The sequence below is a fragment of the Danio rerio genome, chromosome 4 (genome assembly GCF_052040795.2).
Source record: "Danio rerio strain M-AB ecotype USA chromosome 4, GRCz13ab, whole genome shotgun sequence".
NCBI classification, from domain to species: domain Eukaryota; kingdom Metazoa; phylum Chordata; class Actinopteri; order Cypriniformes; family Danionidae; genus Danio; species Danio rerio.
The window spans coordinates 72,030,563-72,045,000 of NC_141024.2; the positions used below are offsets into that span (position 1 = coordinate 72,030,563).

Genomic DNA, 14,438 nt, shown 5'->3' on the forward strand with positions numbered 1-14,438 from the left:
TGACTTTGTCTTGACAACGTGACATGACCAAGACAACAGAAGTTGTCATAAATCTGTCATAAACATGATGCCACTATAAATATGTCATGAATTTGATAACATCGTCATCAAAGAGCCCATATTATACATTGAAAAGGAAAAGGGTCATATTTCAGTTATATGGGTCTCCAACCACATACTGATATGCCTGCAAGGTCAAAAAACACGTTCATGGTCTTTTAATCTGCATTTATTTTATCTAATTATCCCAGCGACTCCCATATGAATCGTTCAGTGATTCATTCGTTCCCAAACCCCATTGGACCTGTGACAGCCTGTTGAGATTGGACGACAGCGTTCAGCACCAGACAGTAATATGCCCAGCGTGGTTTGTCAACTGTGACACACATTCAGTATTAATACACACGAGAGGGAAAACTAGAACTTTTCTGAATCTTGACCGCTGCACGTGTGTAGGAACAGCTGACGGTGGCCATAGCAACGGCAAATGGCATGGAACGCGAGCTCACAAACTCAAGCTTTAAATCCGTAAACAAAGCGGCATGTGTCGCGTTTCAACGTGACGTTAGACACGATATGAGAATATAAAGAGTTAACCTGACGCAGCACAAGCGGTTACAAGTACCAAAACATCATTTAAATGCATCATTTGCAAGCTGGAGAAAACGAAGAGGCACAATTTACTTGCGCTTATGAAATGTGTCACGGGCCAGGTCTGATTTCATCCATTATCTTTCATTAGCTGTGGATCGTTTCTATTTATAATTATTGCTGTGGCACCTCTTGAGGGAAGTGTTGAATGTTCTCGGGGCTTACCTGTACTCTGCTTTGCCCAAAGATCACATCCCTAGCCAGGGGGTTGTAGCGCTCAACAGCGCTCCTCCTCAGCTGCAGCAGGCTGCCTTTGTGCCTAATAAACTGGCCTTATTTTACACGCACCCCTGGTAGATCGTCAGTCCTTTCGTCTCACAAGTCTCACACATCAGTCTTTTCTGATTCTTCCTTTAACAAACGAATGAATCGCCCATTTCCCTCACACTTCCAATAATATCCAGGTAAGCACAGCATCTTCATGACTCGTGATGATGACTGCAGGATTCAGTCTTTGCTGCTGTGTTAGTGGGCGGAGCCGCAGGTTTAAATTTCCCCTGGTTTGCGCACTCAACAGTTGGGCGGGGCTTATGTTTCATAGCCACGTCACGCCAAAACATCTGAATAGTCGACTCTTTTTTTTTTTTTAGATGAAGCAATAGTTTTAAAAACTGTCCACTTTCAGACGTAAGTGTGACGATCTTGCTTGGGCTGTCTTCTTACTGTACACTGTACAATGGAGACAGCGCGTGTAAATAGTTGCTGGATCAAAGAAAATGACCACCTCCACAGCAATGCTTCGTTAACTCTGCTCTGTTTTATTTAAAACAGTTTTATATATATTTTTTTATATGCCAATGAATTCTTTTTAACTTTGTGATCGTATAGTGTCAATTTTAACAGTCAGAATATGAAAAACATAACACACTTTGAATTTTACATGACAAATTAATGAATCACAATTCTCAATGTACAATCACTGAGTGTAACAGCAATACAATTCAACTCCAGAAGTAATGAAACTTCACCACCTAGTGGAGACTTTTAGTAACTCGTTTTGAGGAAGAAGAAAAATAATTACAATTCATTTATAACATTTAACACATACCTGTACAATGGAGACAGACAGCGCGTGTAAATAGCTGCTGGATCAAAGAAAATGACCACCTCTATATGAAACACAAGACAAATTGATTTCAATCAGGCCTCGTTATATAAACACGTTATAAACTCAAAATTGAGCAGCACACTCGACGCCAAACACAACTCAACAGTGTCCCAACATATTCATTGAAACATTAAGTCACATTAAAGCTAATATTTATGTGTTTTAAACACTTATTAATGGTAATTTTCCACCCGGGAGAAACGTGCAACTTACCCACAGCAATGCTTCTTTAACTCTGCTGTGGGTGGTCTCTACTCCACGCACTTATTACATCACGCACACTCTAGAGGGCGCTGTCCCCATTTAGGCATTCATTTAACACACTTATTTACGCCGTTACATAAGCCTTACCGTACGTTCACACCGAAAGTGGCGAGAGCGTCAAAGTAGCCGGAAGTCATTCATTTTTAATGAGAGCCGGCGGCGATACGCGGCGATAAGCGGCGAGGATCAGCGCGGCGCGTCTTCGCCGGCGTGAGCGTTGAGGAGAGTTAAAATGAAGTCAACTTTATGGTAATGAGCTATGACGCGGTTCGGCGGCAAGCAATCAGAATGAAGACGTCCACCGCTTGATAGCAGTTCAGAGAACACAGACCTGTGAACTTTGGTTCCGACCACAGTTGTTCCCAAGGGTTTGATTATTGCGGTCGCCGGATTTACAATTATTTACAATTTTTTCCTAAAGGAACATGCATTAAATAAGTTACTGGCGAGTTACTGATGTTCATTAATGTTATATATTTATCTTAAAAAAGCGGGAATCTCACGCGATGTGACAGTACAAAACAGCACTGCTGCTTCAGGATATTTCAGACATATGGACACATATTGGATAAATAGAGCAAAGCCACACGCAACTTGATCTTCCATTGTTGTATGAATTTGATAAGAAGTGCGCAACATTTTCACGCTAGAAACATGTTTTATGCAGGAATGTAACTGATATGCTGCAACGGCTCCTTTAAATATGAGATCAATGTAGCGAGTTTTGACGCTCTCGCCGCCGGAGCTGAAGGCAGAGAGCGTTGTCGCCAGGGCGGCCAGAGCGACCTTGGACGCTCTCGCCGCTTTCGGTGTGAACGTACGGTTAGCTGGATATTTCACTTCACTTACAGCTGTGTTACACACTACATGGAAGGTCATTCACGAAAACCCACAATAGGGGCTCTTTAATATTTAATGACTTTAACTACAGTGACACAAGCTGAATTGGTATTTAAATGTCATTAAATATTAACGACATTCTTAAAAATGACTTGACAGAGCAACAACACTTTTAATAAGATATTTTAATGACAAATGAAGAGTTCAGATGCAAAAACCTCTAAATGCCGTCTGAAATTTCTCCTGAAATGATAATTCTTCTCAACTTTCTATGTTTGTTCGGTTGTGTCGCTTAAAAGGCAATGAAAAGAACCCGTCCGTCAATATAAATGTAAAATTACTGAGCCAACTGTAACGAGGAGACTGACACGGAGGGATCCATTATGCAGTATTTATTAACCACAACTTCACTCAAACACACAATATGCACCTGGGTGCACACACACACACATCCACAGTAGTAGTAATGGTTTCAAGAATGACGGTGAACAGACACAGAGTGAGTTACCAGGCATGAGTAGAGAGCAGCGAGCGTGAATCAGAGTCCGTGTATCAGGCTTGGGTCAAAGGCAGGCAGCAAGAATCAGAGTCCGTGTATCAGGCGTGGGTCGTGGGCAGGCAGAAGGCGAAGCAAAGTAAGAGACAGGCTGGAGTCGTACACAAGAGATCAGGCTGGATATAACGCTCAGTAATGCTGGCCGGGGCTGAACAAGACTTCGCACTGACTGAGTGTTTGAGTGCGGCTTATATGAGGTACGTGGGTCGTTAACATGATTCAGATCAGGTGTATGCGCAATCAGTGTAGTTGGATGATGTTATGCTAAAAGTCCGGAGATGGCGGCCTCTGCTGGCCAGCGAGGGGAATGACCGGGACCGAGTCGGTGACACCAACACACAAGAGTTGGTGAAAATGCTAATTTTAGAAGAAAATATCAAATGGCTTTTAGAGGTTTTTGCATCAAAACTGTTTAAAGACAAGTTTGTTCCACTGCAAACGTGACCAGAAAAATATGAACAATTGTATTGCTTCAATGATTATAACAAATTGTTGTCTTGGTCAAGTCAAGTTGTTGCGACAAAGACAAAAACGGGTTGTGAGGTATTTGTTTATGTCATGTTGTCATAACAATAATGTCCATATTTGCATTTAAAATTACATGGTTGAGAAAAATATGCATAACGCTCCAGTTACTAAAGAAACCCTTGTTCCCCGAAGGGGGAACGGAAAAGCTATAGTGGAGAATCCACTTATGGGGATTTCGTACAGAAAGCCAATTGTATATATTCGGGCCAATGAATTGGCAGCATCAACTTGCCCAGCTGATGCTTGTTGCAATCAATTTAGCAATATAAGCACAGCGAGAGCAAGGCTGAGGCATCCTTTTTAGCTGAAGAGACTCAACTCACAGCTAAGGGACAATCATTATGGCAATGGAATATAGCATTTTCGTTCCCCCCCTCGGGGAGCGAGGGTTACTTTAGTAACTGGAGCGCTCCCCTTCAGATGGGGAACTTCAATGCTACAAAGGAGAATCCACTTATGGGGAAATGTCTGGAAAACGCCATAATGACTACACCTTACCTGCCCCTGATGAGAGGTTGCCAGGCAAGCGTGAGCGCACCTGCATCTGCTAGAGGCGCGGTCTTCCAACGAGATCCCTGGCCCTTACTTATCCCTCTTCAATAGAAGGGAGTCACAAAAAGGAGCCTGAAAAGCTTCTAGATAGTTTTTAGGAATTTAAATACAACAGTACATTGGGAAAGCGTGCAGCCCTGATAGGGAGGACGCTGCGGAGGCTACCTGCTATCCAATGGGGAGATAAGGCGGCAAGAGAGCATATGTACTAGCCCTGAAAAGGGGGAGTACGCATATGAATATAAGATGGTTAGCGGAGAGGGAATACACAGGTCCGCCTGTGAGGGGGGACTGCACCGTGACTGAATGGGAACGCCTAGTGGGGATGGCGCATAGCAGGCACTTGTGTCCAGAACGCAAGCTGACCAGAGGGCAGACCTACAATGTAACGGGCCAGCAAGTGACTCCTCCGCTGAGTCAATGCCGGGGGCCTCGGAGGAATTTCTGCATAGTTCGCCTCAGCGGGTAACTTTACTGACAGATTGAATAAACGCACAAATCTCTGTGTTAGGGAGAATGGCGCATCAAGCGTGTTTCAACACCTTAACCACCCTGGAGGACCGGACCCGAAGAACGCCAGGCAAAGGAGAAAACCCAGCTCGACCGTCTGACGCCGCGTGCATCACACTCTGGACCGGGAGACCGCTCTCGTTTACTCAAAATCGCTGTAGATCAGCAGGAGGAAACCTCATCATCGACTCTCTTTGAAGGCTGTTGAAGTCTCTGAAGCGAAAAGGATGCCTCAGCCTTGCTCTCGCTGTGCTTATATTGCTAAATTGATTGCAACGAGCTTTCTAATTCATTCTAATGCTGCTAATTCATTGGCATTTCATTGGCCCGATTATATACTCTTTCAGACAATTGGCTTTCTGAACGAAAGTGGACTCTCCACTATAGCTTTGAATTTCCCTATCCGAAAGAGAATAACAGTTGTCATAAGCGAGCTTAAAATTTCATTCATGTGTCACATCATGATTATAAAGGTTAGATGACAGTCTTATGAGTCACCCCCTTCAAGTAAAGTGGTAATCTAATTTTCCTCCTGTATTTTCAGCTCCGGCCTCAGTCCCAGAGCTGCATGTGGAGAATCAGGGTCAGACGGACAGTCTTCTGCTGAGCTGGACTCCTGCTCCAGGAGGACTGACTGGGTATTCGGTGACTGTGGACGGCAGAGAGCAGCGGGTGGGCCCAGAGGTCACTCAAGTGGTCTTCCACAGTCTGGTGGCTGGAAGACTTTACCTTGCTACAGTGCAGACGTGGAGCGAAGATCTAAGCAACTCTACGACTGCAGTAGGACGCACAGGTCAGGGCTGAATATTAAAATCAAAGTTTTTTAGATGCTAGTTTCAGGATGTGGGTTGAGGCAGGGGCGCAGTAGGTAGTGCTGTGGCCTCACAGCAAGAAGGTTGCTGGGTTGCTGGTTCGAACCTTGGCACAGTTGGCGTTTCTGTGTGGAGTTTGCATGTTCTCCCTGCCTTCGCGTGGGTTTCCTCCGGGTGCTCCGGTTTCCCCCACAGTCCAAAGATATGCGGTACAGGTGAATTGGGTAAGCTAGATTGTCCTTAGTGTATGAGTGTGTGTGTGTGTGGATGTTTCCCAGAGATGGGTTGCGGCTGGAAGGGCATCCGCTGCGTAAAAACTTGCTGGATAAGTTGACGGTTCATTACGCTGTGGCGACCCTGGATTAATAAATGGACTAAGCCGACAAGAAAAAGCCAATTTGCGTCCTTTTAGGACCTCAGCAGCACTAAAATTTCATTAAACACAAAAAGGATGTTACCATTTAACACAAATCGGTTATTTTAAAATGCAAAACATAAGTTGACTGTCTACTTTTGATTTTAAAAACCCCCATTTCAACTTTTTTAACCCTCATTTTTCAGTGTTCATGATTTCATTTTAAGCTTCTAGCTCACTGCTCTGACCTTCTTTACTGTGAGGGAACTGTAATGCTGCGTTCACACCAGACGCGGAACGCGCATCAATTGCGAGTGATTTACATGTTAAGTCAATGCAAACGCGCTTGATGCGCTTAATGCGCATTTCGTGCGAATCACTCACGTTCGAAAATCTGAACTTCAGCGGACATTCGTGCCGCGTAAACCAATCAGGAGCTTGCTCTTGTGGGGGCGTGATTGTGACGTATCGCCTGTTGTCGGTGTCCCAGAGGAAATCCTCCAGCAGACACCGACAAGAAGTTCATCAAACTGTGCTGGGCTCAGTCAGAAGCACCGCTGAAAACCTCCATCAGCCAGGTTCAGTTTCTGGAGGAGTTTATGAGCTTAAAGAGCTGGATGCACCTCTGAAAGGATGTAGTGGACTCAAACACAGCTCTAAACGTATCGACGCTGTTTATCATCCTTGATAAAGCACATAAACACAGTTATTTTCTTCATAAAATCCATGTTAGCCATTTAGCTATAAAGCTAGAGTCACGGTGCAGACAGAAGCCCTGCCTATCACGCGAATCCGCGTCTGTTCAAAAGTGAATTTGACACGCGAATAAAGCGGGGTTTGACACGCGAATGAAGCAATTAACCTCAAATGTTCACACGACTATTTACGCGCGAATAGCGCGATTTATCCACGTATTCCGCGTCTGGTATGAACACAGCATTATGCTGCGTTCACTCCAGACGCGGAACGCGCGTCAAGCGCGAGTGATTTACATGTTAAGAAAATGCAAACGCACGAATAGACATCCTGCAGCACGATACGCGCGAATGACTCGAATTGCGCGGTGCGAATAGCCCAATACGCGTGAATGGCACGGGGCGAATTGAGCGTTTTGCGCGTTTGATGCGCTTAATGCGTGTTTGCGCGAATCTCTTGAGTTCGAAAATCTGAACTTCAGCAGACATTCGCGCCGCGTTAACCAAGCCCTGCTTCTGTTCTGAAGTGAATTTGACACGCGAATGAAGCGGATTTGCCGCGTGAATGAAGCGGGGTTTGACGCGCGAATGAAGTGAGTAAACTCAAATGTACACGCGGCTATTTACCCGCGCGTTCCGCGTCTGGTGTGAACCCAGCATAACATTTTGTTTCTCATTGTATAACATTGCTTCTCTTTGTTACTGGTGTTACAGTGTTTTTACCCATCACAAACAAAAAATAAAAAAATAAAATTAACATTTTAATATTGCAAAACAATTAGGAAACACCAGTGACAAATACATCGGTACATGTTCTTTAAATAAATGTTCAAAAATATAAAAGCATCATTTAAGCAGAGTCGCTCAGTAGTTGGCACTGTCGCCTTACAGTAAGATGGTCGCTGGTTCGAGTCCCGGCTGGGCCAGCTGGCATTTCTGTGTGGAGTTTGTATGTTCTCCCCATGTTGGCGTGGGTTTCCTCCAGGTGCTTTGGTTTCCCCCACAGTCCAAAGACATGCGCTATAGGGGAATTAAACTAAATTAGCTGTAGTGTATGAGTGTGTGCGTGAATGAGTGTGTATGGGTGTTTACCAGTACTGGGTTGCAGCTGGAAGAGCATCCGTTAAGTAAAACATTTGCTTGAATAGTTGGCAGTTCATTCCACTGTGGCAATCCCTGATGAATAGAGACTAAACCGAAGGAAAATGAATGAATTTAAGCAGAGATGGATGTGTTTTCAGAGGAATTAAATAATTTTTAGACATTTTTGCCATAAAGAAGGACGTTTCTGTAGAATAACTCAAAGTACAACAGTTCTGAAACTAAACGACTCTCGTCATTATATCACCACAGTCCCCGCAGCGCCATCGTCGGTGTCCGTCAGCTGCTCTGGCGGCTCAGTGGACATGAAGTGGCATGTCCCAGACACAGGAGACTATGAGGATTTCGAAGTGACGTGGTTTCCTCAGGACACACTGTACATTTCTCATCTCCGTCCCACTCAGCGGATCCTCGAAGGACTTCATCCAGGCCGGCTCTACAACATTAGCCTTCGCACGGTCAGTGGGAAGAGACACAGTCCTGTAACCTACAGCCGTCCCGTTTACCACACCATCAGAACCCGTGAGTACACCTCTATCAACATCGGTCACTTCTGAGCAGTTTGAATGAAATGCAATGAAAACAAAGCTGAAGTCAGGATTATTTGCCCTTAGAATTATATTTTTCGAAAAAAATATAGCTTAAAGGGGCTAATAATATTGACCTTAAAATGTTTTAAAGAAAATTAAAAACTGCTTTTATACTAGCCGAAATAAAGCAAATAAGACTTCAGAAGAAAAAATATTATCGGAAATACTGTGGAAAAAAAGTGTTCCATCAAACTTCTTTTTCTCCACAGCTCCACTGCCGGCTCCGAGCATCCACTGTTTCCCCCTGAGCTCCACCTCTGTGTCCTGCTCCTGGACTCCTCCGCACTCTGATTACGACGGCTTTGTTGTGCAGTGCCACAGACAGGGCTCTGGGAAGGCAGTGTACACGCACACGCTGGGAAACCATACCCTCTCGCAGCAATTTGACAGACTGGAGCCCTTCAAAAACTACACCATCTACGTCGCAGTGATGTCTGGAGACAAGCAGAGCTCAACCGTAAAGAACAGCGTTATCACTATGATCGACAGTAAGTGACGGCAGAACAACCTTGACACTCGAAAACAATGTAGTGGGAGGATAGAGCAGTAAATAGCAGTAAAGGATAGAGTAGAGTAGAGTAGAGTATATATATATATATATATATATATATATATATATATATATGTGTGTGTGTGTGTGTGTGTATGTATGTATGTATATATATATATATATATATATATATATATATATATATATATATATATATATATATATATATATATATATATATATATAAATATATATATATATATATATATATATATATATATATATATATACATATAAATATATATATACATACATGCATACATACACACACACACACACTCATATACCTATACACACACACATATATATATATATATATATATATATATATATATATATATATATATATATATATATATATATATATATATATATATGTGTGTATGTATGTATGTATGTATATATATGGTATATATATGGTTTCCAGCCTGGTCTTAGCTGGTCAGGCTGGAAAGGGACCAGCTAAATCCAGCTAAAACCAGCTTGACCAGCCTGGCTAAGCTGGTCAAGCTGGTTTTAGCTGGTCATCTCCCAGCTTGACCAGCTAAGACCAGGCTGGAAATGGCTGAAAACCAGCCCGGAAATGGCCAAAACCCCTCTAAAACCAGCCTGGTCGACCAGCTAAAACCAGCCAACCAGCCTAGGCTGGTTTAAGCTGGATTTTTTAGCAGGGAAGAAATTGAACACTATTCACATTATAATTAGATTTAATCCACAGAGCTCAGATGTGTCTATGACAGAACTCAAATGTACCTACGTATGTTGTTACCACAGAAACTCAGCAGATCAGTCTTTGTTTTTCAGGGCCCCCTGTCCCACCAGTGACCGTACGGGTCAATGAGCATTCAGCGGTCATCACCCATTTCACCATCCGGTTTAAGTTCAACTGCAGCTGGTTCAGTGATGCTAACGGAGCCATTCGCTACTTCACAATAATTGCCACGGAGTCAAATGGTACCAATCACTTTTCAGACAATCAGTTTATTTTTGTCGATTGAGTTTAACATTTTTTCAATTCTCACTGATCACATCTGGTTCAACTTACAGATGTTGATAATGGCTTGCCGGAACAGAGACATCCTCTGCCATCTTATCTGGACTATAGACAGAACCACTCCATCAAAGCCTACCAGACGGGCTACTTTCACAGCACGTGTGCCGAGGGGTCCGACGGCAAGGTTCAGGTTTTCGAGATAAACCTGGGAGCAGGAATGAAACATTTGGGCGGAGCTTGCAAATTGGATCCAGAATCTATCCAGCACGGATCACATCTTTGTGACGGGCCCCTTAGATCCAGGACATCGTATCGGTAATGCCACTTTTTTGTGTAATATTTGATGCAGTATCTTGCCCTAAACTGTGGGCTCAATGGGGATTACTTTGACAATGATGCCACCAAGCAATTTTGTGTTTAATCGACGTCTAATAGACATCCAAACATAGAGATCTTGGCTAAAACAAGGCTATTCAAGCTGTCAGTGAAAATCTAACAGACGTCTAAATAGTCCGACAGACTTCACATGTGTAGTCATTCATAGTCATTCATAAAAATTTTTACTGACTGACCAAATGAATCCTTGTTCAGCCAAGACGTCTATGTATTCACGTCTTTCTGGGTTGTCTTTTATATGCAATATGTTTTACAAACACAAACAAAAAGCGTTTCCTTTTCAGAACGGCATCGCCATGTAAATGTGATTCTGATTATATGGCTACAGAAGAGGTTTGTACATGATGGCACCTATTGCGTTGTTCTTGTTTAATTAGTTAGACTTTGAGTTGACGTGTACTTTGATCAATTCGTGATTACCACCTTGTTAGTTCGCCATCTGTCCTCCATTGTTGCTAACAGCGCCGCTACTTCATCAGAGCTCCCATTTGTTTTGTTGATGTCCTCTCACACGACATGTTTAGCAGAATGTTTATAGAGTTCCTAAAAAGTCATTTCACACTGGGATCAAACATATGTTGTGCAATGGTTTATTTTTTCAGAACACTAGAGTATTTGTTTTTTAGCCTGAACATTCTGACTAACATCTCAATTCTTTCCCCAACTTCATAATGCTGCGTTTGTAACCCTGCCGGTCCTACGCCACCCAACCCTCTCCGAGCTGGTATAGAACCGGCGACCTTCCGCATGGGAGTTGGTTGCTCTAACAAGGAGGCTAAAGACCATGGCCTCTAGCATCTGTCGCTAGAGCACCTTTTAGATGTCAGAGGAGTGAGGTTTACCTGCACAGCACCTACTAGCTGGCCTCCGTTACACTTACCCCCCTAAACCTCACTCCCATCCGGGTCACGGCACCAATGTAACCCCACCGGTCCTAAGCTACCCTATCCTCTCTGAGCTGGTATCAAACCTGCAACCTTCCGCATGAGAGTCGATTGCTCTAACAAGGAGGCTAAAGACCATGGCCTCTAGCGTCTGTCGCTAGAGCACCTTTAGAGGTCAGAGGAGTGAGGTTTACCTGCACAGCATCTACTAGCTGGCCTCTGTTACACGTTCACACCAGACGCGGAACGCGCGTCAAGCGTGAGTGATTTACATGTTAAGACAATGCAAACGTGTGAATAGACATCCTGCGGTGCGTTACGCGTGAATGGCGCGCCGCGAATGTCGGGAATTGTATGAATGTTGTGGTGCGAATGGCGCGATACTCGCAAATGGCACAGCGCTAATTGAGCGTTTTGCGCAAATCACTCGAATTCGAAAATCTGAACTCAGCGGACATTGGCACTGTGTTAATCAATTAGGAGCTTGCTCTTGTGGGGTGTGATTGTGACGTATCGCCTGTTGTCGGTGTTCCGGGGGAAATCCTCCAGCCTTCACCGACAACAGTTCATCAAACTGGGCTTGGCTCAGTCAGAAGCACCGCTGAAAGTCCCCGTCATCCAGGTTCATGCACCTCTGGAAGGATGTAGTGGACTCAGACACGACCCTAAACATATCGACGCCGTTTTTCAGTCTTCATAAACCACATTAACACTGTTTTTTTCTTCATAAAATCCATGTTAGCCATTTAGCAATTAAGCTAGAGTCACCGGGCAGACAGAAGCCCTGCCTATTTATCCGCGCGTTCCGCGTCTGGTGTGAACACAGCATGAGAGTGAGTTAGTGATGGCGGAATCCTCATTGGTACTTGATGAAAAAAGTTTGAGAACCACTGCTGTACAAAATATTCCCACCGCGGGAAGAGAGATCGCTAGAATATTTTAGAATAGTTTAAAGTTATAAAACAGGTATTATAGAGTCTAAGTCAGCAGAGCATTTAAGGACTATGTATATATGTGTGCGTACATCGCTAAGTACCCGAAATCATTGCAATATGTATCTAAATGGAGTTAGTTCGCCATCACTCCTCCATTATTGCTAACAGCTCCGCTACTTCGTCAGAGCTCCCATTTGTTTTGTTGATGTCCTCTCACATGACATGTTTAGCAGAATGTCTAGAGTTCTAAAACTTACAAAACAGTCATTTCACACTGGGATCAAACATATGTTGTGCAATGGTTTATTTTTTCAGAACACTAGAGTATTTGTTTTTTAGCCTGAACATTCTGACTAACATCTCAATTGTTTCCCCAACTTCATAATGCTGCATTCACACCAGACGCGGAACGCGCATCAAGCGCAAGTGATTTACATGTTAAGTCAATGCAAACATGCAAATAGACATCCTGCGGCACGATATACGCAAATGGCACTGCGCGAATTGTAGGAATGGTGCGGTGCGAATGGCGCGATACGCGCAAACGGCACGGCGCTAATTGAGCATTTTGCGTGTTTGACATTTTGCTTATAGTGCGTTTCGCGCGAATCACTCGGGTTCGAAAATCTTAACTTCATCGGACATTGGTTCTGCTTAACCAATCAGGAGCTTGCTCTTGTGGGGCGTGATTGTGACGTATCGCCTGTTCATCAAACTGGGCTTGGCTCAGTCAGATGCACCGCTGAAAGCCTCCATCATCCATGTTCAGTTTCTGGAGGAGTTTATGAGCTCACAGAGCTGGATGCACCTCTGAAAGCATGTAGTGGACTCAGTCACGACCCTTAACGTATCTACGCTGTTTTTCGGTCTTCATAAAGCCCAAAAACACTGTTTTTTTCCTCATAAAATCCATGTTAGCCTTTTAGCAACGAAGCTAGGGGCAGACAGAAGCCCCGCCCAACACGTGAATCCGCATCTGTTCTAAAGTGAATTTGACACGCGAATGAAGCGGGGTTTGGCGCGCGAATGAAGCGAGAATACTCAAATGTTCAATTTACGCGCGAATAGCGCAATTTATCCGCGCGTTCCGCGTCTGGTGTAAACACAGCATGAGAGTGAGTTAGTGATGGCGGAATCCTCATTGAAAGCTGAACTTAATGTAAAAGATGTGCTGTTATAAATAAATTTGTATGCTTTATTTCCTCAGATTAAGCGTCCGTGCCTTCACTCAACTGTTTGATGAAGAGAACAGAGAATTTCCACACCCGCTTTATACAGACACCTATCTCTCGCTCCCTTTATTAACTCAATCAGGTAAGACACTGCGATCCTTATTTTTAGTGCTATTACCGATGTTTAAAGTGCCTCTATTATGGATTTTTAAAGATTTTCTTTCCTTCAGTGTGTAACACAGCTATAAGGGAATGAAAACATCTAGCTGAGGTTTGAATCTGAAAGTGCAGCATGTATATAGGTATTGACTCTCAAAAGAACAGAACGGACTTGCTATTAACACAGGTCGTTCTCCAAATAGATCTTTAGCCATGTTTTTCACACCAGACACTGAAAGCACTGCACTATGAAACCCATTCATTTCAATGGCTTGAGCACACACAGCAGAGCAGCTATAATGAGCTTGTGTGCGCACCACAGTTCAAAATAGTTACATTTCTAATTTAATACTCGTTGTCATTGCTTTTACTCGGAGTTATGATGAAGAATGGTGTCCACACCGCAGTGCTGTATCAGTACTTTCCTGCATTGAGCTCACACATATACTATCATGGCCACCTGCTTCAACGCTTGATAAGTCAAGATGGATGTTTCGTTTCCATCCTAAGCTGCACATCGTCGACCAATCACGACAGACTGGGTCCTCAGACCAATCACAGGAGAGTAGCATCAAGAAAAATAGATCACTGAACAAATCATATGGGAATTATCGGAGTAATCGCGTACAAATAAATGCATATTTTCGACAACGAAAGTGTTTTTTGATCTTACATACAGGTCAGCCTGTTGTTGTGGACTTCCATAAATTTTATAATGCATGTCAGGGGCACTTTAAAACAGTTTAATCGAGGGTTGTTTGGATAAAACCATGACAACATGATGTT

At 43.5% G+C, this 14,438-nt stretch overlaps 1 protein-coding gene across 4 annotated transcripts in view; it reads left to right on the plus strand.

Moving 5' to 3' along the window:
• Nucleotides 1–14,438, plus strand: part of ptprb (protein tyrosine phosphatase receptor type b) — a 93,459-nt gene that overhangs the window by 56,552 nt on the left and 22,469 nt on the right. For all 4 annotated transcript variants that reach the window (XR_015941993.1, XR_015481659.2, XM_087245588.2 and 1 more), the window contains 6 exon segments: nucleotides 5,554–5,802; nucleotides 8,225–8,494; nucleotides 8,772–9,050; nucleotides 9,917–10,066; nucleotides 10,160–10,421; nucleotides 13,529–13,635. Coding sequence is in view for 2 of the 4 variants with exons in the window: in XM_087245588.2 (XP_087101714.2) it covers nucleotides 5,554–5,802; nucleotides 8,225–8,494; nucleotides 8,772–9,050; nucleotides 9,917–10,066; nucleotides 10,160–10,421; nucleotides 13,529–13,635 (1,317 nt within the window). In the remaining 2 variants the exon portion in view is untranslated.